Source organism: Monosiga brevicollis, genomic scaffold (genome assembly GCF_000002865.3).
Source record: "Monosiga brevicollis MX1 MONBRscaffold_4 genomic scaffold, whole genome shotgun sequence".
Taxonomy (NCBI): domain Eukaryota; class Choanoflagellata; order Craspedida; family Salpingoecidae; genus Monosiga; species Monosiga brevicollis.
In genome coordinates, this window is record NW_001865041.1 from 568,855 (window position 1) to 592,170 (window position 23,316).

Below are 23,316 nucleotides of genomic sequence, written 5' to 3' on the forward strand. Positions count from 1 at the left end.
AAACTCTGCTAGGGGCAACGTTGTGTAGAGGCGCACGGGCGAAGGCCGGTCGCCTTTGTTCTGTGCATGTTGGTGCCGGCACGCAACAAGTGTCGAGACTCGGTCAGCTTGGCATCGGGATAGGAGAAGGGTTGAGGGGCCAGGGAAAAAAAAGGAGAGGGCGCACCTTGTAGCGGGGGTGGTTACGATAATCAACCGCATAGTCAGTCATTTGTAGACCCGTGTCCGGACCGACCAACTCGTTCTACGCGATGAAGAATCAAGTAAAAGACCGTGCCGTGAAATGATGCTGGCCGACGGGCTATAGGAGAAGACGCTTGTACACGGTCGCCGTGATGTCTAGAAGGAGGCTTGCCTTATTAAAATATGGAAAGAAAAGAAGCACATGGGCGAGTGGGTACTGGTGGCGAAGACGGCGGATAACGGCTCGCAATGCAGCTAGCGGTACTCCAAAGGGTGGGTCAAGTAGAATACAGGTTGCTTGCGTCGCCAGCTCTCGGGTGGCTTTCTGCTCAGCCTCAACGTGAAAGGTATCCGTGAGCATGTTGTATTGGGCATAGAAGCGGGGCATATTGACGTAGCGGAGCCGTTGATCCAGGTCCCAGAGGCACGAGAGCCGACCAATGTCCCCCACATGCGGGTTAGACGAGAGCACGCCCGCAGATGCGAGTGACTTGGAAGGCGGGCAAGAGGGGGACGATTCTTGAAAGCTGCGTTTGGCGGACAGCAACCGCGAGTAAAAGGGTTGCATAATGTGCTCATGGACGCAGGGCGTGCCAATACACAGGGCTCGGCGCACTTGAGCGCGTTCAAAAAAGTCGTCGAGCATGGCCAGGACGGACGGCGCAAAAAAGTATTGAGCGTGTTTTTCGTCTTGGCTGAGGGGTTGGAGGAGCTGTGATGGTGCCAAACACTGCCCAGCCAAGTGAATCGGGTGTTGAGTGATGGGAAAGGTGAGTGTTTTGGTAGGGGGTGATGCCGTGAGGAGTGTTGACATGTCAGCTAATCACTCGCATGGGCATACCTGATGTCGGGTCACGTTCTGATGGAGCTCGTGCTTGGCGTGGGCAGAGCGAGCATCGGGATGCACAAAGTGGCCACAAGAAACGCAAAAAGAGCGTGCCTTTGCTCGCTTCAGGGCAAAAGTATCAGCCAAGCCCATCACGCCCTAGCGGCACATCACCGATTCGCACCAATAACAGCAGCCGCAATAGCAGTAGCAGGGGGAGGAGGACTTTGAGAAGGAGCGGAGCAGGGGCCGGTCAAACAAGCCTAGCCAAACAGCATCGTCCGGGTTCGGGCATTCTTACAGCAGGGGCTGGAAGACTGGCTTGAGGCAGCGGTGAAGTGCAATCTGAGGCAGTCACGTCTTTCCATGGGATGGGACAGCACGTTCGATTGCCTGAGTGGGCACAATCAAGCTGTGAGATCCTGTTGCTGAGCTCGCTCGTGGTGCACGGCCTGATCAAACGTACTGCGGTCAACGGCACAGGCAAAGAAGGCTTCGGGAGCACGTCCCTGGTCGAAGAAGCGGCAAAACAAGAGCATTGGGCCGTGCGCGCAGGCTGGGCGACGGGGTAGTTGGTCCCACAGCTCCATCCAGCAGTCGGTGCCGACCGCCGCCTGGTCCGAGCGGCCAGCTTTGCGTCGAATCGGAGTGGGCGCACTCGTGCCACGTGAGCCCCGATGCGGAACATGCCGATGACTTTTTGAGGACGGCGATGGCCGCGTTGGCGGTAATCGCCGTGCCATACTGCCTACACGCTGTGACATACTGCCCTTGATAGATTGATTGAGCGTGCCTTCGGCCTCTCCGACCCCAGCTGCACCTCCCCCGCCCCCCCGTTGAATCCCGACCGACCGACCACGCGTTGGCGACCAACTCACAGCAGCTCTCTCTCTCTCTCTCTCTCTCTCAAAAGCAGTCTGACATCATAGATCAACAACAACATCAGTAACACAGTACAAGAAATTGATGAGAGCAGTGGCACACACACACACACACACAACCATTTTGTTTCTTTCCCTTTGTCTCTTTTGTTCAACGACGTTGTTTGTTTCTGTTTGCTGTTGTTGGTGTTGCTGTTGCTGCTGTTGCTGCTTTTCTCAACTTGGGTCCTCAAGGTTAGTGGAAGCGAGGCGAGNTGAGTTGGGGGAGGGGATTGAGCTGGGGTGGGGGGGGTGGGGGGAAGGGAAGGGAAGGGCGTCGGGTGTGGGTTGTTCGTTGGGATTTGGAACGTGCGTTTGACTGACTCTGTGGGTGTGGGGGTGCGCAGGGGGTGTTTGTGCGCACATCCAAGCGCTGGCGCGTTCCTCTTCTCGTGTTTTTGTTGACAACGAACAAAACTGCTTGCTTCGTCGCGCGCTCTGCTCTCGACGCGCAGTGTGCAACAGGGCGCTCGCTTGGAAAGTTTGATGCTGGGGAGGCGTAGCAAGACCGTGTTCACCCTTGACTTACGCCAAAGGGAAGGCCACATTCCTCTCGCGTTCAGACGCTACACACGCAGCATGCAAACGAGTCTTGTATAGACTTGTCTCGCGACCAACTACCGCGAGCGGGCGCTCAAGGGCGCGCCCGCTCTACTGACACAGGCGAGAAGAACTCTCCTTTTCTTGCCCGACTTTCTGAAATCCAGCCCTCTCTTCATTGCACGCCATGTCGTGGTTTGAGGCCTTCTCGGGCGGCTTTCAGCGCCGCATCGCACGCTTTGCTCTACACAACGTATGCAACTTCGCTCCCCGCTCTTTGCCAAAGGCCCATCAACCATCAGCCGGGCAGTGGAGTGGAGGAATTTGTGCTTGCAACACAAGGCTCACGACTTGTCACGCTCATCTCGGATGGGGTATACTCGCTGCGGACCTTGGTAGACCCTCGGTACTTTCCTCAAATACAAGCTGAGTTTGGATCAAGTGGATATCGCCGCCTCTGGAGCCTTTGTCCTCGATAACCTCGAGCTCGATCATGAGGTCAGGCAATTTTGCAGCCCCTCCTCTTCGCTTGCAGTCGCGCATCTGTGGGAGGGAGGACATGCTCGCCCGTACAGTGCGCAATGCCTTGCATTCTCTCGCTGGGTTTGCCGAAACCTGCTTTCGAATCTCACAGGGCTATTCGCGCCCCTGGTCGTAACTCCCACCTGCACCAGAGCCTCGATCGGTATCTCGTGGCCAGTCCCTTCAAGCTGGTGGGCGGATGGATCACCGAGCTTCGCGGCGAGATTCCATATGCCGTACGTACTTGCTTCTTCAATACCGCCTACCCACTCGACTGTCTTGGGGCCCCAACTCCCGGCTGCTGCTCATGCAACCATCATAACACGCACATATTGAAAACGACATTTGGACCATACCTCTCGTGACTTGACACGTCCATGCTCATTCTTGCTTCGGGTCGGCGGTTTGCAGCAACTCCTGTCCCGGGATTGTAGTTTTACCATCGAAGGCCTGGAGCTTTGGCTCGAGCCTCGCGCACCGGCAGAACACATGAACGCCTCGCACCACGAGGCCTTTGATGACGCCGTGCGCGACCTGGAACATGCTATTGAAGACTTTTCAGGTACCCTGGCCCAGGACATTCAGGGCTCACAGCCCGACGTGGAGCTTAGCCACGTGGCAGTTGTTGTCAAACGCATTCTCTCTCGCTTACGTGGTCAGCTGCGGAACGTCACCATTCGCCTCTTCTCCGCATCCACGACTCAAAGCTCCGATCAGGCGATGCTTCTCTGCTCCTTGAGCAGCATCGAGGTGCTTGACGTATCACGCGAGGCCACGGCCGTTCAGCGCGATGCTCACGAGGCCGAATATGATGCCGCTTTGGCGGCCGAGCTCCGCAAACAAGTTCGTTTTGAGGGGCTGACGATCAGTCTTGAGCACGGTCACATGGCGCAGGACCTGGAACTTGTGGTCACACACTCGCAGCCCGTGCTGAGCAGTATTGACAGTAATGACAGCGCTAACCTCATCGAAGTCATCTACCGGCAAGCACCTCGGCGACAGCTCAAAGTAGAGGTCTTTCTTCAGCGCTATCTCGCCCGCCTCGACCCCGCTGTACTGCACCAGCTCGCGCTGATGAGTGAAGTCTGGGCTTTTGCTGAAGACCAGGGTGTGGCGTCTTCACACTCTGGCCCCGCCCCCGCGGCCCCACCTGCGAGTTTGGCTCCTGCGCACGCCGGGGCAAGCGCTGCCGTGGCATTCGATGCGTCTGTGCGCATCATGGACCTGGTAGCCATCCTTTCCTACGCAGCCCCATCACACGATGCTGGCGTGGCGGCGCAGCGGTTCCAAAGCAACGCAGCTTGGTTGGGTCGCCATGGTTCAAGTCGCAAACCGACTGCCACGCCTGCGGCCCTTCACGCCCAGCTCCCCGAAATGCTGGATAGCGACGAAGCAGGTTTGGTGTTGGCCTTATCCCAATCTCTCCTGCGCGTTGGCGATGGCGGTCAAGCCCAGCTTGAACTCACGAGTGAAGCTGTGACCGTGTACGACTGTGCGGGCAGCCACAATTGTCGGTGTCTCCTCCGCGCACGTACGAGCACTGTCGAACAGCTGAGTGCCAGCGACAGCGTCACGAGTGATGCGGTGCCGGAAGATGCCCTGACAGTGCGTCTGCCGCGCGAATCCACAGCCATTGAAGTGCGCTTGGCCCCAGACACCTTCTTGCAGCTGGATCTTTCGCTATTGGATCGTCTGCAGGGTCTCCTCAACGTTGCCGGCGCGCAGTCATCCTCATCTCTCCCCCCAAAACAGCCAGGCGTTGCCCAGGATGAGGCGCCGGAGGGCCTGCACATTGTCGTGAGCGGCGGTTCATTGGATGCTGTTGTTTTAGTACCCATTAACAGCACAGCTCGACACAACCTATCGGATGGCTGGCTGCACGTACCATCCTTTCGTGCACAGGCCCTGCACGCCCGACTCGAGGACTTTGTCCTGCATTTCTACAACGATATGCGTGGTAGTGACTGGCAGCAGGACTGCTTGGGGCTGCCGATCCCAGGCCTTGAGCGTTTGCTTCAGATTGAAGCGCAAAGACTGACTCTGGGCCACACCCCAACCCAAACGCTCACGCCGACAAAAGTTGTTGCGCTGCGTGGTGCTGCTACAGGTCGCGACGGTCGGGCTGGGCTCCGCGTTCTTGGACCTGGTGGCAAGCACGTTGTCGCGCCTGCTGCCAAGTCTGGGTTTCCCATGACCATGCGCACACACGCGCGCACCCAGCAGCAGTTTCACGAGCCAATGTCAGAGGAAGCCCTGTGGGCATTTGCGCAGGCTGCTCTGCCCTGCAGCTTGACCGCTGTCACGGTTCACCACGCCTGTGTTGACCTTCACTGCGAGAAGGCACAACTTGATGAACTCTATCAACTTGCGACCGAAATGGCCGACTGGGTGATGTGGTCGGATGTGCAGGCCAATGTCACGTCCGGTCCAAGTGCACCCGGACTTGGTGAACCCACCATTGTGTCAGCCACGCCCGCGGCTAGCTCTGAGTCCACACCCAATCTGGCGACATCCGTTTGGGCAGCACCTGCTGTTGACGGTGAGAGCGATGCGGAAAGCGGTGAGGATGACCAAGGGACGCCCGCGGAGCAGGGGCGCTCCGTTGCTGGTGATGTCGTCGTCCACACTGCGCACAAGATGGCCTTTGTTCTTGAGTTTGCCGAGTTGGACGTGAGCGTTGTTGAATCCCATCCGGAGCGATCGGGCGTCTTTGACGTACGCCTGTCTCGGGGCCAGCTGCTCCTTCTGTTGGGCATGCAAGGCAGCCAGAACATGAGTTTAGCTCTTCGCGGCGAGCAGCCCTACGTGGCTCAGCGTGCCGTCGTCGGCAACCCCAACGATCGCTTTGATGTGATTACACCCGTCTATGCTGAAGCAGAGGCCAGTCCCTCGGTCTTCTCCATTTGTCTCTGTGCGCAAGCCGCCAACACGAGCCAAGTGCAGGCGCGCACGACCGTCGCTTGTCTGCTACAGGGGGCGCAGTTTCGATATTTTGTCGATCCACAGGGGTTGTGGCTCTTCCGGATCTTGGATTTGCTGGATTTTCCGGATCATCCCGGTATGGCGTCAACTCCCAAAGCGACCACATCGGCAAAGGATACTTTGACGGTGCTCAACGTCTTTTTCGAAGATAGCGAGGTGGTTTATCAGCCGTATGGAAGCCAGGCCGCCTTGTTGACGCCCGTGGCGCGCGTGACCGTGAGCAGCAATCTGTACGCGGCCACGCCCATTACCGTGGTGAGCATTCTGCTCGAAGAAATAAGCGTCCTTGCCATTGATGACGTCCGCAAACTGCAGCGTGGCCAAGATTGGCAAGCACGTGGCTGGCGCAAGTTGGCTTTTACAACGTACACACGCCTCGACCTGCGTCTAAGTGACGTAAGCGGGGAGATTGCCCAAGACTTTGGCATTACCAACGAGCTGCTCTCCGTTTATGTTTGCGCCGACTCGCTACCCACGCTCGTCGAACTCTTGTCGGGAGCTGTCGGAGGCGATGACGAGTATCTGGCCGAGCAAGTCGAGAATCTGGCCCGCGTGGCGGCGGGGGATACCTCTCTGCCATCGACGCGGACTGCATCGTCCGGATCAGCCGAGCAGGCTTTGCCGAGCCCTCTCGCAGCGGGGCCCAAGGCCGCAGACGCTCTTGAGGAGTCTGGTGGTGATTTGTTCTTTTCCATCATGTCAGATCCAGACGATGTCGCAGATGCCACTTCCGAACCGACTGCAACAACCTTTGCAGCGCAAGACGCATCGAGCAGCCGGGCGTCAGATGCTGCCGAAGAGGTTCTGGATGAATATGATGATGACTTTGAGGAGGATGAGGATCAGGACACAGAAGCAGAAATGGAAGCAAGCCTGGTGCACACTCGCTCCCGTGCACCACGTTCACCCACCGTGGAGTTTGATGACACGCTCATCGCAGAACTTGAGATGATGGACGACGGAGATGAGGCTGAGGTCGAGAGGAACGACGACGGAACAGAGCGGTCTGGGTTGGGCCTACATGCGAGAGGCTCGCATTTGGACGTGTCAGCCAGTCCCAGTACAGCGAGTTTGGATTCCTTCATGGTATCCGAAATGGATCGGGGTGATGGGGCGGGGTATCGGCATCCTGCACAAGTACCACCGGCGGTGCCTGGCGCCACTGATTCAGCAGCCATTCAGCAGGACCTATCGGATGCATTGGTTGAACCGTTGTCTGATTCAGCTGACGACACGTCCCAGGCGCGATCGGCGTCAGGTCTACCTTTGGAGGGCCTCACTGCGCTGCGTCTCGACGAGGACTACCTTGCGCAAACGTTTGAGTCAGGGGCAGCAGTGCCAGATATGCCTGACGTGACCAGCGTCTTGCACGATGCTTTGCTGAGTCCGTCACGAACAGTGAGCCACCCGAATGACTTGAATACCCCGACAGGCACCACGCCAACGGCCTCGATTGTGAGCTACCGAGGCCATGAACGCGTGGGTGCCATGATCCAAGACGGGGGTCAGCCAGCTGATTTCATGTTTCAAGATGAGGACAGTGACTTGGTCGTACGCAAGTTTGTTGATCCAATCAGCTTCAAGCGCAATTTCTTCACCATTCCAAAGCAGGATGACGATGCAGACTTTCGGTTGGTGCATAGCTTGGCTTGCTTTAGAACTCTGCTGGCCTCTTCGCCTCTTCTGCGGGTTTCAGGGGGGTTTTTTTTTCCCCCGCACTTTTGCTCACCGCTGTGGCATCGCTTTGCAAATACCTTGCGTGCGACCAACGTTTTCCTTCTTGAATTCGGACGTTATGCAGGGCTTACGACTTTTTGCCTCTAGCGAAGCGACGTGTTCTGATCAAGCGTCTCAACATCAAGGTGCATTTGATCCGCGGACGGCATTGGCAGGACGTATTTCCAGATGACTTGGATCCTGTAGGTCAGGCGGCAGGGTTCCCACGTGTGGCCCCTTCGCTCTTGACGTCGTCCTCGCAGACGGCGCCCAAGGCAGGCGTTGACGACGAAGGCTCTAACCAGGGACCCCGTGTGGTACGCGAGAGTCAGAGCGTCGATAACGAGGGCCTTGAGATTGATTTGCACCAGCTGACAGTCATTTCGGAAAACTATGATCAAAATGAACTGTATGCATCGCGGCTCTTGGTGCTGTCTCGCCAGATCAACGTTTTTGATCGGTTGCCCGAGTCTGTGGTCAACATGCTGTTGTGCGACTACACCTCGCGTCACGTGCATCGCGAGGCCAGCTCCAACATGTTACGAATGGAGCTAATGACAGTGCGCACGCCTGAAGTAACCGGCGAAGCGGCGTTGGAGGCCATGATGAAGCTACGCATCCTGCCACTGCGCATCAACCTGGATCAGGACACACTCAATTTTTTGATGGAGTTTCTGGCTTTTGCGCCACGCGGTAGCGAGGCGGCACAGCGGGCTGACTTGTTGACGGAAAACTGGCAGCAAATTGATATCGATGACAATAGCGGCCAGCCCGTTGAGCTCTCAAGTGCCCCTGCGGACGCAAAGCCGGCGCGGGTTAGCGATCAGGAGTCACGCTTGACAGCTCAGACTCATGCAACGTTGAGCGAAGGCTCGAACGGCAGCGAAACGCAACAGGACAGCGAGACCTCGGACAGCGCGAGCGACACCAGCAGCGCTCAAGTGAACGGTACCTACTTTAAAAAAGTACTCATTGAACCCGTCCTCTTGTGCGTCAACTATGCCCCAAAGCATCTCTCGGTGTCTGAACTGTTTCATGGTTCTTTTGAGCAATTGGCCGGCGTCATATCTTTGAACGACGCCAAACTGTACCTGTCTCCGCTCACAGTCAAAGGTGCGTGCCTTCCCGATCCCATTCGCTGGTTACGTGTGTACGTGTGCAGGTTTCACGGGTTGGAATGGTTTAGTTTCGACCGTCATGGACGCATGGATGCCCCGAATCCCCTTTAAGCAGGTAGGACCCGTTTTGTTGGGATGAAGGCCCAGTTGACCCCCCCCCCCCCCCCGGCTTTTTTTTCTAGTTATTTTTATCTTCTTTGTTTTTTTTTTGGAAAGGTTGAGTGGGCCATCGTAATACTCATGTGTTTTGTGGCTTTCTTTCTTTGTGACTGCATCGGGCCCGTCAGGTGCATCAATTGGTAATTGCAATTGTACCTGGGGGCACCAACGTGGCCTCGGTGATGGACGCCGGTGCAGACATTGTCTATCGGCCCGTGCGCTCGTATCCATATGTTTTGCAAGGTGCAGATGCCTGTCTTGTGCACGCATAGAGGCTCGCTGCTTTAAAGGCGGTCTGACACGGTTCTTTTGACATCATGGCGACGATCATGGTCGATTGTAGGCTTTCGAGAGGGTGTGACGGATGGCATCAGAGTGACGGCAGTGGAGATGTGTAGCGTGGCCACGGCCATGGTTTTTGCTGTACAAAACGCGCTCGAGTTGAGTCAGGTAGGCTCTTGGATACGGCGATGATGAATTGTGATGTAAAAGCTGCACCCTGGAGGATGGCACTCGGCACTCAAACATGTTTGGGTTCGGCTGTGCTCTTTGGGGAAAACTTGCATAGCTGATCACAATGAACGACCAGGAGCACCAAGCTGCGCTAGCACGACCGCCACGCAGCCGTATGGCTCAACAGCCACTGGACACGGCGGTGCGTAAACGCTGTAGTGATGAATTGGCTCGCTTGTTATTTTGACCGTTTATGGTTTGGCAAGCTCGTCCCGGAGATCAGATCAACCCTTCTCCGCTGATGCGTGTTGCAATTTGTACCAATGTTGTGACAGGATGGGCTGCAGCAAGCGTATGATGCCCTGCGGCGATCCATTGCCGCGAGCTACGACAAGTTTGCCTCGGTATGCGCCTCAATTGATTTTTGGGTACCAGGGCGCAAGATTCAAAGTCTGCATGCTCAGTGGCCGCCATCTCACTGCTGGGGCTGGTGTGTTTGGCTGTGTGCCTTATAGGTACCGGAACGCGCTCGACAGACGACGGTCATGAAGTCCATTGCCCTTCTCTTGCGCACATTGCCGAGTGCCACCCTTCAGCCTCTGATCGGGGTGTGTGAGGCCACAGCGCTGGCATTGCAGGGCGCGCGGAACAGCCTGGCGCCGCGAAGGGGTCAGGAGCTGGCCCAACAATACAAGCCGCTGTAAAGTCTGTTTGCTTTTATGACGCTTAACGGCGCTGAAAAGAAAGGAGGTGTTGTCGAGCCTTTTTTTCGTTTTTCGATAAAACCCAATTTGATCGATCTGAGAACAGTGTGACGAGAAAGATACTCCATGCTCGTATCAGCTTTACATGTTAGTCACAAGATGGCGGCATAGGTAGGTGTTGTGTGCCGGCGTAACTCTGTCTGCATGTTTCTGTGTTTCTCCATGTCTCGCGGTGTCTCTCTATGGTTCTATGTGTGTCTGCCCTGCGTACTTTGTTCGATACGCAATGTTGTTTTGCACAAAGATACCAGTATGGATGACTGGCTTTAAACTATTGTCAAACGTTCAGCAGCAAACAGGGGGGGAAAGCGTCGGCAACCGCGACGATGCACATGGGCTCAGCAGGGCACAGTCAAGCCTCGCTTGCCTCAGTGTCGCTTTTTTTACGATCGGATCGCATGATAACGCACGTCTGCTCTTTTGGTGATGATGATGGTTGCACATGCGACCGACCCCGCTTCAGCTTGCCCTTTGAGGTCGCGTTTTGCGAACTTTGGGATGAAGAAAAAAGGCAACGAAGCCGAAAGATGTTGGCAGAAGAAGACGAAGGAAGCGACATTCGTGCTGCACCTAGAGTGCGGACATTGTCAGACGATTTCCCGGTCGTGTGCGAAGAAAGAAGTCTGGAGCCCTCTTGCGAATGTGGACTGATCATCCGCCCAAGGACCGCTGGGTGCTTCAGAGCTTGTCCCCATTATGGCGTGGCTCGGTGCATGGTCAAGCGCCAGTGTCCCATTCGTCGGTCGCGTACAAGTGGTTTGCGCGCCGCCGGAGAAGGCATTTTTCTGATCCCACTGATCACAGCAAACAGCAAGCAAACCAGCAACGAACTCAACTACTCTATCTACGACTTTGACACTATCTGGACGAGCAAGACTCATTCCGAACAGCATCATGGCCTCAACCACGCACACTGCCACCAACATCCAGAACACGAAGGTGGCCGACAAGCCTCAGGAGGACAAGTCCTTCATGGATAAGGTGGCCGAGAAGTCCCAAACCAAGCTTGAAGAGTGGCGTGATGCCATCAAGCCCGGTGTTGACAAGACGGTCGAGGACCTCAAGGAGGTTGGCGCCAAGAGCGGCAAGAACGTGGACAGCAGCGTGGACGCCTACAAGCAGTCGATTCACCGCATGGCTGAGGGCGAGCACAAGGAGCAACGCGCCGAGCGTGAGACTGGCCCCAACTCGCGCGAGAAGTGGCAAGATCGTTGGGATAACACCAAGCAAAGCACCGCTGCCGCCATTGACAAACGCCAGTTCAATGGCCCTTCATCGGAAACGACCACACGTTCGACCAACCAGCTGTAAACAGCTTCAGGCCCATTGCCCCGGCTTGTCATGTTAACATAAATGTCGTTCTCCCCCCCCTTTTCTGCTCGAGCGAAGAGTGTCATTTAGCACCAATTTTGTGTGGCTTTGTTTGCCCTTCTTGATGGGAGGCAACCCAAAAGTCCCGTTTGAACTTGATGTCTACAATGTTTCCTCTTTGAACGCCCGTACGTCTTGTACAAGTCGCCAAGCGGCTTCCAGTAGCTGATATTCATTTCCTACTGGCTTTGTAATTGAGTGCACTTTTTTGATTCAAGACTTTTGACCCGCCCTCGACTGATTCATGATGGTTTGTGAGATGGTTTGTGAGGTGTCACGTGGGGGTGCAGGCAGACACCGACAAGGGGTGCAAAAACATGGCATGGAGTTCACATTGGGGTTGTTGGTCAGAATACAATGTCATCGTCGCCGCAAAAAGTGTTAATTCAGAGTAGAAGACCTGGCACAGCCAGCTGAGAGACAGACAAGAGAGCCCTGAGCAATCGTTTCACACCTAGACGCACTGAAGCGTGCAAACGACGCGCACTCCCTGGTATCACGACTCGGGGTGTGCGGCGCTCGCCGGGAGCTGAGCCGCCCATTCCAGCAGAGCGTCGTCGTCTGACAACGCATCATCGGAGGTGACACGATCCGAGAGCGCGCGTGTCTGGTCCGTCTCTTCAATGAGACGGGATCCGGCGGTGGACGCCAGGTCAGCCATGGATGACGCTGCCGTGGCATCACGGCGTACGCTTTGAGGCGACATTCTCTCCACTGTCAGACTGCCTCCTGCTGCGGGATGCGAGGTGGTGTTACCGTCAGCCAGAGACAGCCACTCAAAGCGTAAACGTATGCGATCATGACATGGCAACGTGGAAAGTCTGAAACAGCGAGAACAGGGGGAAGACGACTCACTATCGGCTTTGTTGTCAAGGCCGTACAAGCGGCGCATGGCTGCTCTCCGATCCTGACGAGCACCCGAGCTAGCACGGTGTGTAGAGACGTGTTCTTGTCGAGCTTTACGCAGGGCCTGAGCGCCCCGCTGCTGTGAGCGCTAACTCAGCATAGCGCCGGTAAGCATGAGTCAGAGGGTGGATGGAACAGTGATGGCAAAAGGCAAAGATTCACCTGTTGTTCGCGATCCGACAGGCCAATCCTAGCCACGTAAGCGAGGGAGATATCAAAGTGTGAGTGAATGATGAGAGTGAGGGCGCCGCGTGGGAAGGTGGTCGAAGTTTTTTTTAAGTGGGAGCGTCAAGCATGTGCTCGGTCACCTGAAGCGAAAGTCCGTTTTGAAGTCGTTCAAGACATGCTCGACAAAGTCACCCAAGCGACCGGTGGCAGCTTGAGCTGAAGAGTTTGAGTAGCCACCAAGGTTTTGGATGAGGAAAGGCGATGAGTGAGACTCGAGGCAAGCCAGCGGAACACGGACCATCATGGTGAAGCCATCGCCAGGTATTGGCACGACCACCAAGCTCGGCGGGCAAGTTATCACGGAAGGCTTGCAGCTGGGCAAAGTCGCGGGCATCAACAACGTCGCTCTCCTCGAGCACCTCAGTCTTGGATTGGAGATAGGCATCCGTGGCCACCTGGGTTGCATGTATTCGGACGTCATGACGGTTGCTTGCCCTTGCAAACGGGCCATTGGATAAAGGGTACATACCACATCCATGTACCGCTCAGCCCCCATCAGCGAACGGGCTTGAGCAGCTGCCTGCGGGTATGGGCAAGAAAACGTGGGACAAGCCATGAGGTTTCCCCATCCCGGGAGCAGCGTCGCTCAGAGCCAAGTTCAATACCACGGTGAAGCAGGCGGGACACGGCTCCTCCTTCAACTCGAGGCCACTACGTGCGCACTAGCCTCACCTCCGTAAGTGGGGCCACGACATGACGGCCGTTCATGTACTTGACGCGCGCCAATTGGCTGGACACAAAAACCTTGTACATGATTTGTGGTTCTTGCGTCCCACCCAACCTAGCAGCGAGGCGGCCTCGAGTATATCAGCAGTAGTATCTCACTGTCTTTGATCTGCTGTTCATGATGAGACAGGGCAACCAAACCTGAGTCGAACGGTAGCTCGCACAAGCGGGTCGTTCAGCATCTCGGCCTCGACCGGGCAGAGCTGGCGCAACAAGTCATCGGCCAGCACCGTCTCCTATCCATTGCCGTGCGACATGCGAATCGATCATTCAAGGACGATAGGAAATCAACAGGTCTTTGCACGCCCTGCCACGATACGCACGGCATCGCGAACTAATTTGGCCAAATGTCGGTATCGCCGACGCACAACATGCCCTCGCCAGGCAGCCGCGATTCTTGAGGCAGCCACGGCGCGTTCCATTGCAGCGGGGCCATTGACCGCCATCGTCCCCAATGCTTGGCAAACCAGCAGCCCCTGCACTATCGACGCCTTTTCTCTCCCCGCGTCTCAAGTCCCGTTGACCGGCTTTCCGACTGAGAGGAGAAGAGCTCTCCTCCTTGTCGGTGTGTGTGTGTTTCGCCAATTTTTTTACAGTTCGTTCACAACGCCGAAATTTTTTCGGCGGCGAGAAAACAGATCAAATTGGATGACAAATGAACGAACGCAGTGAACGGACCAAAACTTTTTGACGATGATGAAATCAGAAAAGTAATTTACTTTTGTCTCGTGGTTAAGCAATCACCCCATTCTTGTGTGCTGTTGCCGTCGTCGTTGTCTTCATTTTTTTGGCTCACTTTTGCTGTTGTGCGCCTGCCGGCGTGGTTGGCTGCTGCTGCTGCTGCTGCTGCTGCTGCATTGCTCGGACTTGCTTGCATACCGTGCGTGCCTGGCACGCATCGGGCTGTGTGCGTGTGTGCATCTCTTTGACTGGGTGTAGACCGCTCGCCTTGTGCAGCTGTTGGGCTCATACCTAGCTGCAACTACCCCTTCCCCCCATTCGGGTGCCGGCATTTCGACATCCACCTGGCTCAAGTCCTTTCCAGAGCAGACAGCTTCAAGCCGGTGCGCAAAAGGTGCGTTTGTCAGAATACCGCTCATGGCTTGCCTTTGCTCAGCGCCTTCCCTTGCCGCGTGAATTCTGTCGCATTCAGCTTGTGTTGTGTTCAGCATCAACCTCATCGGGCGTGCGCCACGCTCGTCGCAGGCAGCGGCCGCTTGGGTGCCGCGCCTACCGGCATGGCCACGCCGCCGGTCGCCCCGTCCCAGACCCGCCTGGTGCAAGGCTTCTTGACAAAGCGCGGTCTCAAACTCAAGGTTGGCTGTGACCCGACAGTCGGAGCAGAGCGCCTGCAACTCGATCCTTGCATGACGATTGCTCACACGTTCTCAACTTTGGTGTGGACTTGCTTGCCCTCTTGCAGACGTGGAAGCTGCGCTATTTTGTCCTGTTCGACAATCGCGTCCTCTGCTACTACAAGCTCAAGGACTTTCCCACGGCCAATGCGCGTCTACCAGAGCCGCTGGGCACCATTGACCTTGCTCGCCCTTTTCGCCTTTTGCTTGGCGCAGCCAGTACGTGGCCGCATGGATTCTTGCCACCTTTCACGCGATGCTTTCCGGTCGCTCCACCAGATCCCCTGCTCATCCCCGTTACACACCTTCTCTCTGGCTTAGTTCCTCCGGTCGAATGGCCGAGCAACGCCAGCGTTGAGGCCGTCTTTGGACTCGAGACAGCCGAGCGCATCTTCTATCTCGTCAGCACTCGGGAAGACTATCCCACTTGGGCGGCAGCCTTACATCAGGTTCGACTCGATGTCGTTCGGGTTCTCATGGTGAATAAAAAGCAACAAAAGCAACTCACTTTTGGCTGCCTGCGTGACGCAGGTGCAACTTGTGAGCTCTGCTGAACACTTCATCGCATCAGACACACCATTAGTTCCAGACGAGGTCAGTAATGCCAACATGATAACAATACTTCGCCCCCCGTTTTTTTTTTACCCCCTCCTTCATTCGTTGTTTCGACGCTGCTTCCGGCTGACCCAATTGCACTTGTTCTCCGGAATACATCAGAACTCTGATGCAACAAGGATAACGAGCTCGGCTGAGCCGCTCAATAGCCTTGACCACTCCAGCAAACCCGAAGAGGCGGATGCTCTTGCAGATCACCCCTATCTACCCCCAAATGATGATGGCACAGTTCCCGTCATGCCCATTTACTCGCAGGTGGACAAGACGAGAAAAGCCGCCAGTCCTGAGCTTAGCCTACACGAGGCACAGCAGGAGCTGCAAGCTCTCGACCTTCGTACTCGTCCGGCCCCACCGGCCGAGGATGCGCCTGCCAGACGCCGCCCCGCGGCCTATGAAAATATCGATGTTGGAAGAGACATCAATTTCCCGCCTGCCGGTGCCCCTGCTTTGATCCTTGAGCCCGTGGGCGATCGGGCCGCAGTTGCACGAGTCAACTACACGGAGGTCACCTTTGATAAGAACCAGGTCGAGTCAAACAAGCTGCGCGACCCGCCGACCGCCCGCACCGTCTATTCCCAGATAGACTTTGACAAAACCATGCAACCTGCCAGACCTCCAGCTTATGAGAGCATGGGTGGGCCAAACTAGCTGGCCAAGCCTTGCATGCGCCGCCTAGGGTGCATTTTGAATCCCGTGACAAATTGGTTTTGGTCGTGTGGGTCGTATTTGCGTGCTCACTCCCATGCTCCCTTCATCGCTTACACGAGTCAAATTAAAGACAATCACATTTTCAACCACACCCCCGTCCTTGCTTCCTCCTTATCAGACATGCATGACCGCTTGAGCATTTACAACCCTCGTTTCGGCTGTTAATCCGAACGAGACAGCAAACGCATCACACGACGCGATGCAATGCTGCATGCAAGTGCTCCAAAAACTCTTGATGTTCACGAGCATTTGGTACCTGTGTATGCCGACATGCACGTTGCATGTTGATGAACCAAAGGGACGTCACGCGGATTGGCACACCTCACTCAAAAAATGCCGCCATGCGACCGAAGTTCGCAACAGCGACCTTCCACGTGCACGTGACTGGCTTGCATACCTTGGCATTGGCATGAAGCAGGTTGAAAATCACTCGGTACTGGTCTTCCGTAAAGGTGGCCGCACCATTCAAAATGCTGGCAATAATGTCTCGTTCCGTCAGGAAAAGCAAGTCGTAGTACTGCATGGCCCGCGTCAGCACAATGGTGTGCGACATTTTAGAGCTATAATGTGCCCACACAACATGGTCAAGTCCTCGTCTTGACCGGTGCAAGGCCTGCGGGGGTGTGAGCAACGTACCTGGCAAAGTACTGCTGAATGGCAAAGATGTTGCGCTTCATGCGTTTAATGCCATGATCGTTGTAGCGCTTGATCCACCGCAGGCCTACACACATGCATCATGTCAAACCAGGACAATTATTGGATTGGGGACACCTCTACCAAGCCCGATCGATTGGCACCAGAGTCGAGCTGCATACCATGAATCAAGACGCTCGCGACGAACGAGTCCAGACCTTCCAAGACCAGTGCCGCACGAGCCTACAATCACCGGCAAGCATCAGAGGCATACCCGTGTGTAGGAATCATGCACGGCAACATGGGACAAAACAACAGAACAAGTGAAACGTGTCTGCGAAACTGTGTTTCTACCTCGGATAAAACACCATAGAGGGCTTCCTCGACAGCCAGCAGGTTGCGATTCAGGTCAATGATGCGTGGGTCCGTTTCCACGGCGTCCGCCTCACAATAGTAGGATGTGAACTTGAGGACTGGAAGCAAGAAATGAAGACACCTGCACCACATCACGGCCAAGTAGAAAGGTTAGTCAATCGAGCCAACGCTCCATGTCCCGAAGCCTGCAAACTTTGGTCAAAAACACCAGGCCCACGCTGCCTCTCACCGTGCGCGCACATCTAGCTTGAGGAAAAGAATCGAATTGTGACACATTGTCTCCAGATCAGCCACCGTGGCTTGCAACCTGTCCAAAGTCAAACAGGGTATGTGGGTCAGCGTGGTGCGACCTAGTCTGAGGACGCTTCCTTGAGCGACCGGTAATTTGCTGTCAACGGCACGCACTTGCTCGTCACTTGCGCCAACTTATTGCGCTCCAACATGCGCGTGGCCGTGTTGTTGTCTGCTTTCAGAATGGGTGATACGCCCTTGCCCCAGAGTCTGAAAGGATGGCCGTCATAGCGGTGGCGTTAACGAGCAGACTGACATACATGTTCACCTAGAGACACCATCACACAGGCAAAAAAGATGCTCAAGGCTCACGTACTCGGGAAGTGTGTGCGGCTTATCGTTGAGCGCTACAATGACGCCCTTGACATAGTCGAGCAGCCATGTCAACGACTCAGCTAACTGGCCCATCGAGCGAATGTTGGCCACTTCAGCGACAATGTCACCCTTTTCCAGCATCTGGTCACCCAAAACCTTAATGATGGTGTTGGCCTCGTCTGCTGCCTGCTTGGCAGCGCGCGCCCTGCCATGTACCATGTGAAAGGCACAGGTTCATGTCAAAAAAAAAGTGATGGCGGTCACCGCGGACCCCCCTCCTCCCCCCATCTCTCTTTCAGGTTTTGAAATAAACAAAACAAAAAAACTTACACGGTCTGATCAACGGGCTCCTCTCCAAAGCCTAAAATTAGCCAATCCTCATCATCCTATTGTCCATAGAAACGATCAAGGCAATTGAAAAAAAAAACAAAAAAACAAACAACTCCGCCCCACCCCCCCAAAAACAAAAAACAAACAAACACCCCAGCGAGCAGATGCTCAGCCGTCAAGTACGAGCCGCATCTGACATTCGTCAGCCCCATCAATTGACGCACCGTCGCGACCAAGCCCTCTGGCTCACCGTACACCTTGATCCAAGCCTCTGAGCTCGTGAGGCGCTGGCGTATGCGAGGATGAACGGCCCAATCCATGGCCACCACGGCATCTCCCTTTGAGGTTTTGGAAGCCCCCACGGGAGCCTTTGTCAACACTCTAAAGCGTAACTGACAAAACTTGAGGTACCTGATATCAAGCACAGAGCAAGTGTGTGTCAGCTTCTAGTGCAAAGCGTGTGGAACGACGATTGGCGGGCATGTGCCTCATGAGCGATCATGGTTGGGCTCACTTGAGAAGGATTTCATCGTGCATAGTGCGTGCAATCTCGTTGAGAAAGGCAGGTACATCATGCAATACCGCCAATAGCTGTCCAATCAACCTGAAAAAAAAAAAAAATACAAAAACGAAACACAAACCAAATAAACAAACAAAGAAAACATCCGCGTCCACGTATCACCTATCACCAAGATTGTGCTTTTCCAGTCACATCAAAGGTAAAATGCAGGCAACATTCAAGCTTACTGATGCACGCGCCAAGCCGAGGCGTTGACCATCCTGCATTGGCAGATGCGCAGTTTGATCAGGGGCTCAGTGTGAGATTTGAGCTTGCGTGGCTGTGGCCATGACAGTGTACTCATGGATGGACTAACTTTCCGGGCGTAGCTTCGTAGTGGGCTTCTTCGATGCTAAAACCGGCATCACCCGTAACGGACTGGAACTGACGTCGCACGGCATCTTGCAAGTGTGCAAAGAACCGGACCCGCATGTACGAGTCGACAAACAACATCAAGCCTAAAGTTCATCAGAGTGTCTTGTGAGTCAACACCAGCGGAAAGGCTGGGAATGACTACAAAAAAGCTTGCTTCTTTGCTACCTGATTTCATGGCCGTAAAGTGCATAACGTCTTCCGTATCTTGACAAAAACGGAAAATGGGTTTGAAACTACGTGTGGCAAGCAAGAATGTGGTCATGCACATGATATAGCAGGAAGTACAACGCCCATTTTCCGAAAGAAGAAAATAAGAGGTGAGTGGCGACGAAAATTCATAGTCACGAACGCGGCAAGAATGTTGGCAACGTGACGCGAGCACGAAAGTTGCTCATGAACGCCACGTGCAGTTGTGTAGTTATCGCCAGGTGCCGTTCCGCGATCCTTGTCATCGTCGTTGGCCAAGCGGCGCTCAGCCAAGGCTTCCTACTCTCAGACAACAGGCGATCCCATTTGCGATTCGAAGCGAATGAGTCTTGATGTGACGGAGCCATCAGTTTGTTTCCTGTGGTATTTGCATCCAAAATGTTCCGCAGGAGCCATTCTCGGGACAAATGCTTCTGGTGCATCACGGAGGAAGAGCCGGCCCTGGTTCGCCAGACAGACCGTGTCTCGAATGGCGTTGAGGGAGTTGGCAAAGGCAAATAGAGGCTCCATGGGCTTGTCCTTTTCCCGTTCCTTGGCTTTATGAATGAAATGGGCGGCTACATCTTCCATCTAAAGCCAAGTCGCCCGCGCGTTAGACATGGAGGAAAGGCATTCAGAGAGCCACAACGACAACGGCTTGGGCCGACCTGGAACGCCGCAGTTCCACTGGAAGATGTAAGTAGCGCGGTCTTGGGCGGGCGCTCGCCCTACGTCATGGTTCAGAGCGTGAGTACACAGACAAGAGGCCGATCCTGATTACGAAGATCCTCAACTGAGAAAGCAAAACTATTCACGAGGGTTGCTCGTCATCTCACCTGAGCCACACACGAGAGGATGAGCGAGTGCGACTCATCGCCAATGTCGAGATAGGTGGCCAGGAGCACGGAGATTTCCGTCTGAATGGCGAGCCACAGTTGTTTGAGCTCATATTTGGGCGTACTGTTGGCCGCCGTGGTCGTCTGCGTGGATGAGCAAGGTGACAATGAGAAGTCAGCTACTTTGATCAGCAGTTTGGGGCGGGACCGCAGATATAAATAGGTTGAACGCTGGGCAAGGACACGGCACTGACGTGATCAGGTTCCAGCCCAAAGTTGCTGACGCTGATGCTATCATCTTCACGAATCGAAGTCATCGAGCCTTGACCATGCCGCAAGCTTGCAGCCCTGTCCCAAGGTTGCAGTCAAAAGTGTGTTTTTGTTTTTGATGCGTGAGTCATGGCACATCAAAGGGTGGATAGAAGAGAACAGGACACAGAGGAAGACAAGTCAAGTCGAGCAAGGCGGGGGGAGAGAGCGGCCACGCCCACCATGATAAGGCCTCCTGCGTCAAGAGCGGTACGCCCAGCTCTCCGTCGGTTGTTATAATAGTGGACTAACGGTTTTGTGGTTTGTAAGATCCCACGCAATGAGAAATGCAATGCAAAACTACAAGAAAACGTATGTTGCATGGCGATCAAAGGCGTACTTTGCTGTTTTGCCGGTTGGACAAGGCCAGCAGGCAGGCATGTGCTCGTAAAACGCGCCGAAACTGAAGCAGGACTTGAGAAATGGCGTGAAAAAAGACGTGTGGCGACAGGGCCTGAGGCAACAGCGGCCATCCCAAACAGCCAGCCCCACCACATACAACAAACAGAGAGATGAAAGCGACGTGAGATGACATGTGGATTCAACGATAGTCTCAGCTCTACGCTGGCAGGCCACGGGGGTGCAAAGCACCCAAACAACTCACCACATTATCCTCTGCGCGCACGGAGATAGCGTTACCGGCATGGGCGCACAGTGGCACAAATGCGAGCGCAATAAGAGAGCGCGACAGTTTGACAGAACAGTAGAGAGCGTGAACAAGAAAACCAATACACTCTGCCCGCACCTTTATTTTGTGTCAGGATGGTGCGATAAGCGGGAGACCTGCCAGCCCCGGATATAACGCCACAAGGACACATTTGAACATGGTAGAGCTACCAGATTGCAGAACGAGATCGAGGGCCAAAGTCGGATCGTTTGAGGCGCAAGACAGACTTTGGCATGTGTTCAACTAGATCACGGCGCACCACAGATAGGGCACGGTCCTTGAGGATGCTGAGTTCGGTGCGCAGGTGGGCGCCAACCAGATTGATCACGTCAGTAACGCGGCCCAAAACGGCCAAGGCCTAAAGAGTAAGAGAGCGCGCAGGAACAGAACAGAGCAAGGTGAAATGTGGAAGAAGGCGGAAGGGGTGCAGTGCAAGGCTGGACCAACGCGCCGGGGCACGCGCAAGAACGCTGCAAGCCCTGGCACAATACCCGACCTGCACGATAAAGGCCAAGCATTGCTTGACATCTTTTTTGGGATCGCCTTCCGAGGGCTCGGGCACGTTGAGAATGCGATCGACCAGATTGTCACGCTTCTCCGCATCTGCAAAAGCCAGCCCAGCCAGTAAGTCCGAGGTTCGAGACACATCGTGTGGGGTGCTTTGTACGCCAGGCTTTGTCTGACACGATCAGCAGAGAGGCAAGGGTCTTTCTTTACCTGAGCTATTTTGCAAAAGTCCGATGAAATCATCCATGTAGTCAAACTGTTCGCGTGTGGACTTGTCACGGAGAAAAACAATGTTCATGAGCTCTTCCAGGAGTTCGAGGTGCAGGGTTTGGCGCCGGCTTTCGAGCTGAACACGGAAATCCTGAAGAGCAACGACGTCGCGAAAATCTTGAAGCTTGCGCAAGCTCGAAGACAACAGCAGAGCGGCGTGCACGTAGGATCGGCGCTGCAGGAACTGGTCCACTTGCGCGGGAACCTGCTTGAGCTCTGCGATTGAATCAAGGATTCTATAGGGATTGTTGCGCCCAAGCTGAGTCAGACATTGCGCAGAGTGCCCAGTCAAGTTTGAGGGAGTTGCGCAGGACGACGTACTGGATAAGATGTTTTTGTTCTTGCGATTCGCCCCAGAGCCGGTCAATCTGCTTTTGCTGGACCGTGAGCATGGTCCGGGAGGCCGTCAAGGCCTCGCGCACAGCAACAGCTTTCTACGCTCGCAAGGTCAGAAAGAGGCACGGCATTGTCGGTGAGATTTGTTGGTTATACCACGCGGCCGGTCAGCGTGAGGTGCAACCAGTACAGTTGAGATGGGTTGGGCAAGCGCCGAAGGAAATGACAGCAACGAGTCGTAATGCTGACCGCTTTGGCACTGTCAATGTGCTCTGTCATGTCCACAAAGGAGCGTAGTGCTCGGTAAAAGCTCTCGCTGTGCTTTTCCACGAGCTCCCCAACCTGACAGGCACAAAACCAAGGCGGAAGCAGTGTGTTGAGCAATAAGCTGGCATGCGGAGGCTGCATCTTGCTGCGCCAGGGTTTAGGCGTGGCCCAGGCAAGCTTGATGTGTGGGTTGTGGGATGCGATCTGACCTGGAGCTCAACCTTCTCCAGTTGCTCCTCTAGCTGCTGGCGCTTCTCCTCACGCTCGCGCAGCGACCCGCTCTTCGACAGCTGCAAAGGTCAAGAGGCGTTCGGCCAATCACCAAGTGGCAAGGAAAGAGTGAGTGGGAGTCTGAATAGCAAACATTGGATTCAGACTTGAACAACCTACGTGGGCAATGACATCAGCGAGCAGGATGGCTTCATCCTGGTCCATGGTGGCGCGAATCGTTCGAATGGACATGGTGTCGGTTCAGTCGATCAAGCAACTCGCAGTCTTCGGGCAGAGGCAGAGACAAAGAAAAAACCACAAAAAAAAAAAAAAAACCAAGAGGATTGGAGCAGCAGCGATGATCTTGCAGTGGCCTGCTGCTTCAGGCAATGACCAACGCCCAGCCGTTGTCGGCGTCACTCGCGCGCGCTGCCAGCCACCAGCCAGTCGATGAGCTTCTTTCCGACAACCACCCTTCAAATATCATGACAATTTTATCTGACATCGCACACAACAACGGTCAAGCAAAGAAGAAACCTGTGTGCTACCAACTGTATTTTCCATCCTCCAATAGCCACTGTCAGTGAGAGAGAAAGAGAGAGACAGAGAGAGAGACAGAGAGTCAGAGAGAGAGAGAGAGAGTGAGTGAGTGTCCGATGGAGCTCTTGATCTGGGATCGCGTACCCGTCACCACTTGAGCGCGGTTCTGGCTCAATTGGTTGGCGTTCATCGGGTCCGACTTGGGCAGGGAGGGGCGG

The 23,316-nt window shown here is 55.0% G+C and overlaps 6 protein-coding genes across 6 annotated transcripts; 3 read left to right on the forward strand and 3 right to left on the reverse strand.

The window, feature by feature from the left end:
- Positions 1–301: 301 nt before the first annotated feature.
- MONBRDRAFT_36137 (uncharacterized protein) lies at positions 302–3,030 on the reverse strand (the record flags this gene model as incomplete). The annotated part of the gene is made up of 2 exons (XM_001743832.1): positions 302–878; positions 2,861–3,030. 2 exons carry the CDS (start codon positions 3,028–3,030, stop codon positions 302–304), a joined length of 747 nt encoding a protein of 248 aa, XP_001743884.1.
- Positions 3,031–3,480: 450 nt separating this feature from the next.
- MONBRDRAFT_36138 (uncharacterized protein) lies at positions 3,481–10,123 on the forward strand (the record flags this gene model as incomplete). Its single annotated transcript, XM_001743584.1, has 5 exons — positions 3,481–7,604; positions 7,775–8,802; positions 9,310–9,416; positions 9,755–9,823; positions 9,935–10,123. The coding sequence occupies 5 exons, from the start codon at positions 3,481–3,483 to the stop codon at positions 10,121–10,123; spliced, it is 5,517 nt and encodes a 1,838-aa protein (XP_001743636.1).
- Positions 10,124–11,077: 954 nt separating this feature from the next.
- MONBRDRAFT_23407 (uncharacterized protein) lies at positions 11,078–11,494 on the forward strand (the record flags this gene model as incomplete). The annotated part of the gene is made up of 1 exon (XM_001743585.1): positions 11,078–11,494. The coding sequence occupies one exon, from the start codon at positions 11,078–11,080 to the stop codon at positions 11,492–11,494; it is 417 nt and encodes a 138-aa protein (XP_001743637.1).
- Positions 11,495–12,553: 1,059 nt separating this feature from the next.
- On the reverse strand, positions 12,554–13,860 carry MONBRDRAFT_23408 (uncharacterized protein; the record flags this gene model as incomplete). Its single annotated transcript, XM_001743833.1, has 7 exons — positions 12,554–12,650; positions 12,769–12,844; positions 12,927–13,083; positions 13,158–13,208; positions 13,361–13,469; positions 13,556–13,650; positions 13,738–13,860. The coding sequence occupies 7 exons, from the start codon at positions 13,858–13,860 to the stop codon at positions 12,554–12,556; spliced, it is 708 nt and encodes a 235-aa protein (XP_001743885.1).
- Positions 13,861–14,652: 792 nt separating this feature from the next.
- Positions 14,653–16,032, forward strand: MONBRDRAFT_23409 (uncharacterized protein; the record flags this gene model as incomplete). Its single annotated transcript, XM_001743586.1, has 5 exons — positions 14,653–14,730; positions 14,838–14,988; positions 15,091–15,218; positions 15,301–15,363; positions 15,487–16,032. The coding sequence occupies 5 exons, from the start codon at positions 14,653–14,655 to the stop codon at positions 16,030–16,032; spliced, it is 966 nt and encodes a 321-aa protein (XP_001743638.1).
- A 247-nt stretch (positions 16,033–16,279) lies between these two features.
- MONBRDRAFT_23410 (uncharacterized protein) lies at positions 16,280–22,810 on the reverse strand (the record flags this gene model as incomplete). Its single annotated transcript, XM_001743834.1, has 27 exons — positions 16,280–16,348; positions 16,490–16,652; positions 16,729–16,813; positions 16,908–16,968; positions 17,080–17,221; positions 17,330–17,407; positions 17,506–17,601; positions 17,708–17,911; positions 18,037–18,092; positions 18,261–18,447; positions 18,551–18,640; positions 18,912–19,053; positions 19,136–19,203; positions 19,320–19,456; positions 19,637–19,747; positions 19,825–19,884; positions 19,993–20,136; positions 20,642–20,755; positions 20,906–20,916; positions 21,047–21,084; positions 21,196–21,326; positions 21,465–21,571; positions 21,686–21,981; positions 22,067–22,179; positions 22,331–22,423; positions 22,558–22,638; positions 22,739–22,810. The coding sequence occupies 27 exons, from the start codon at positions 22,808–22,810 to the stop codon at positions 16,280–16,282; spliced, it is 2,949 nt and encodes a 982-aa protein (XP_001743886.1).
- Positions 22,811–23,316: the final 506 nt, after the last annotated feature.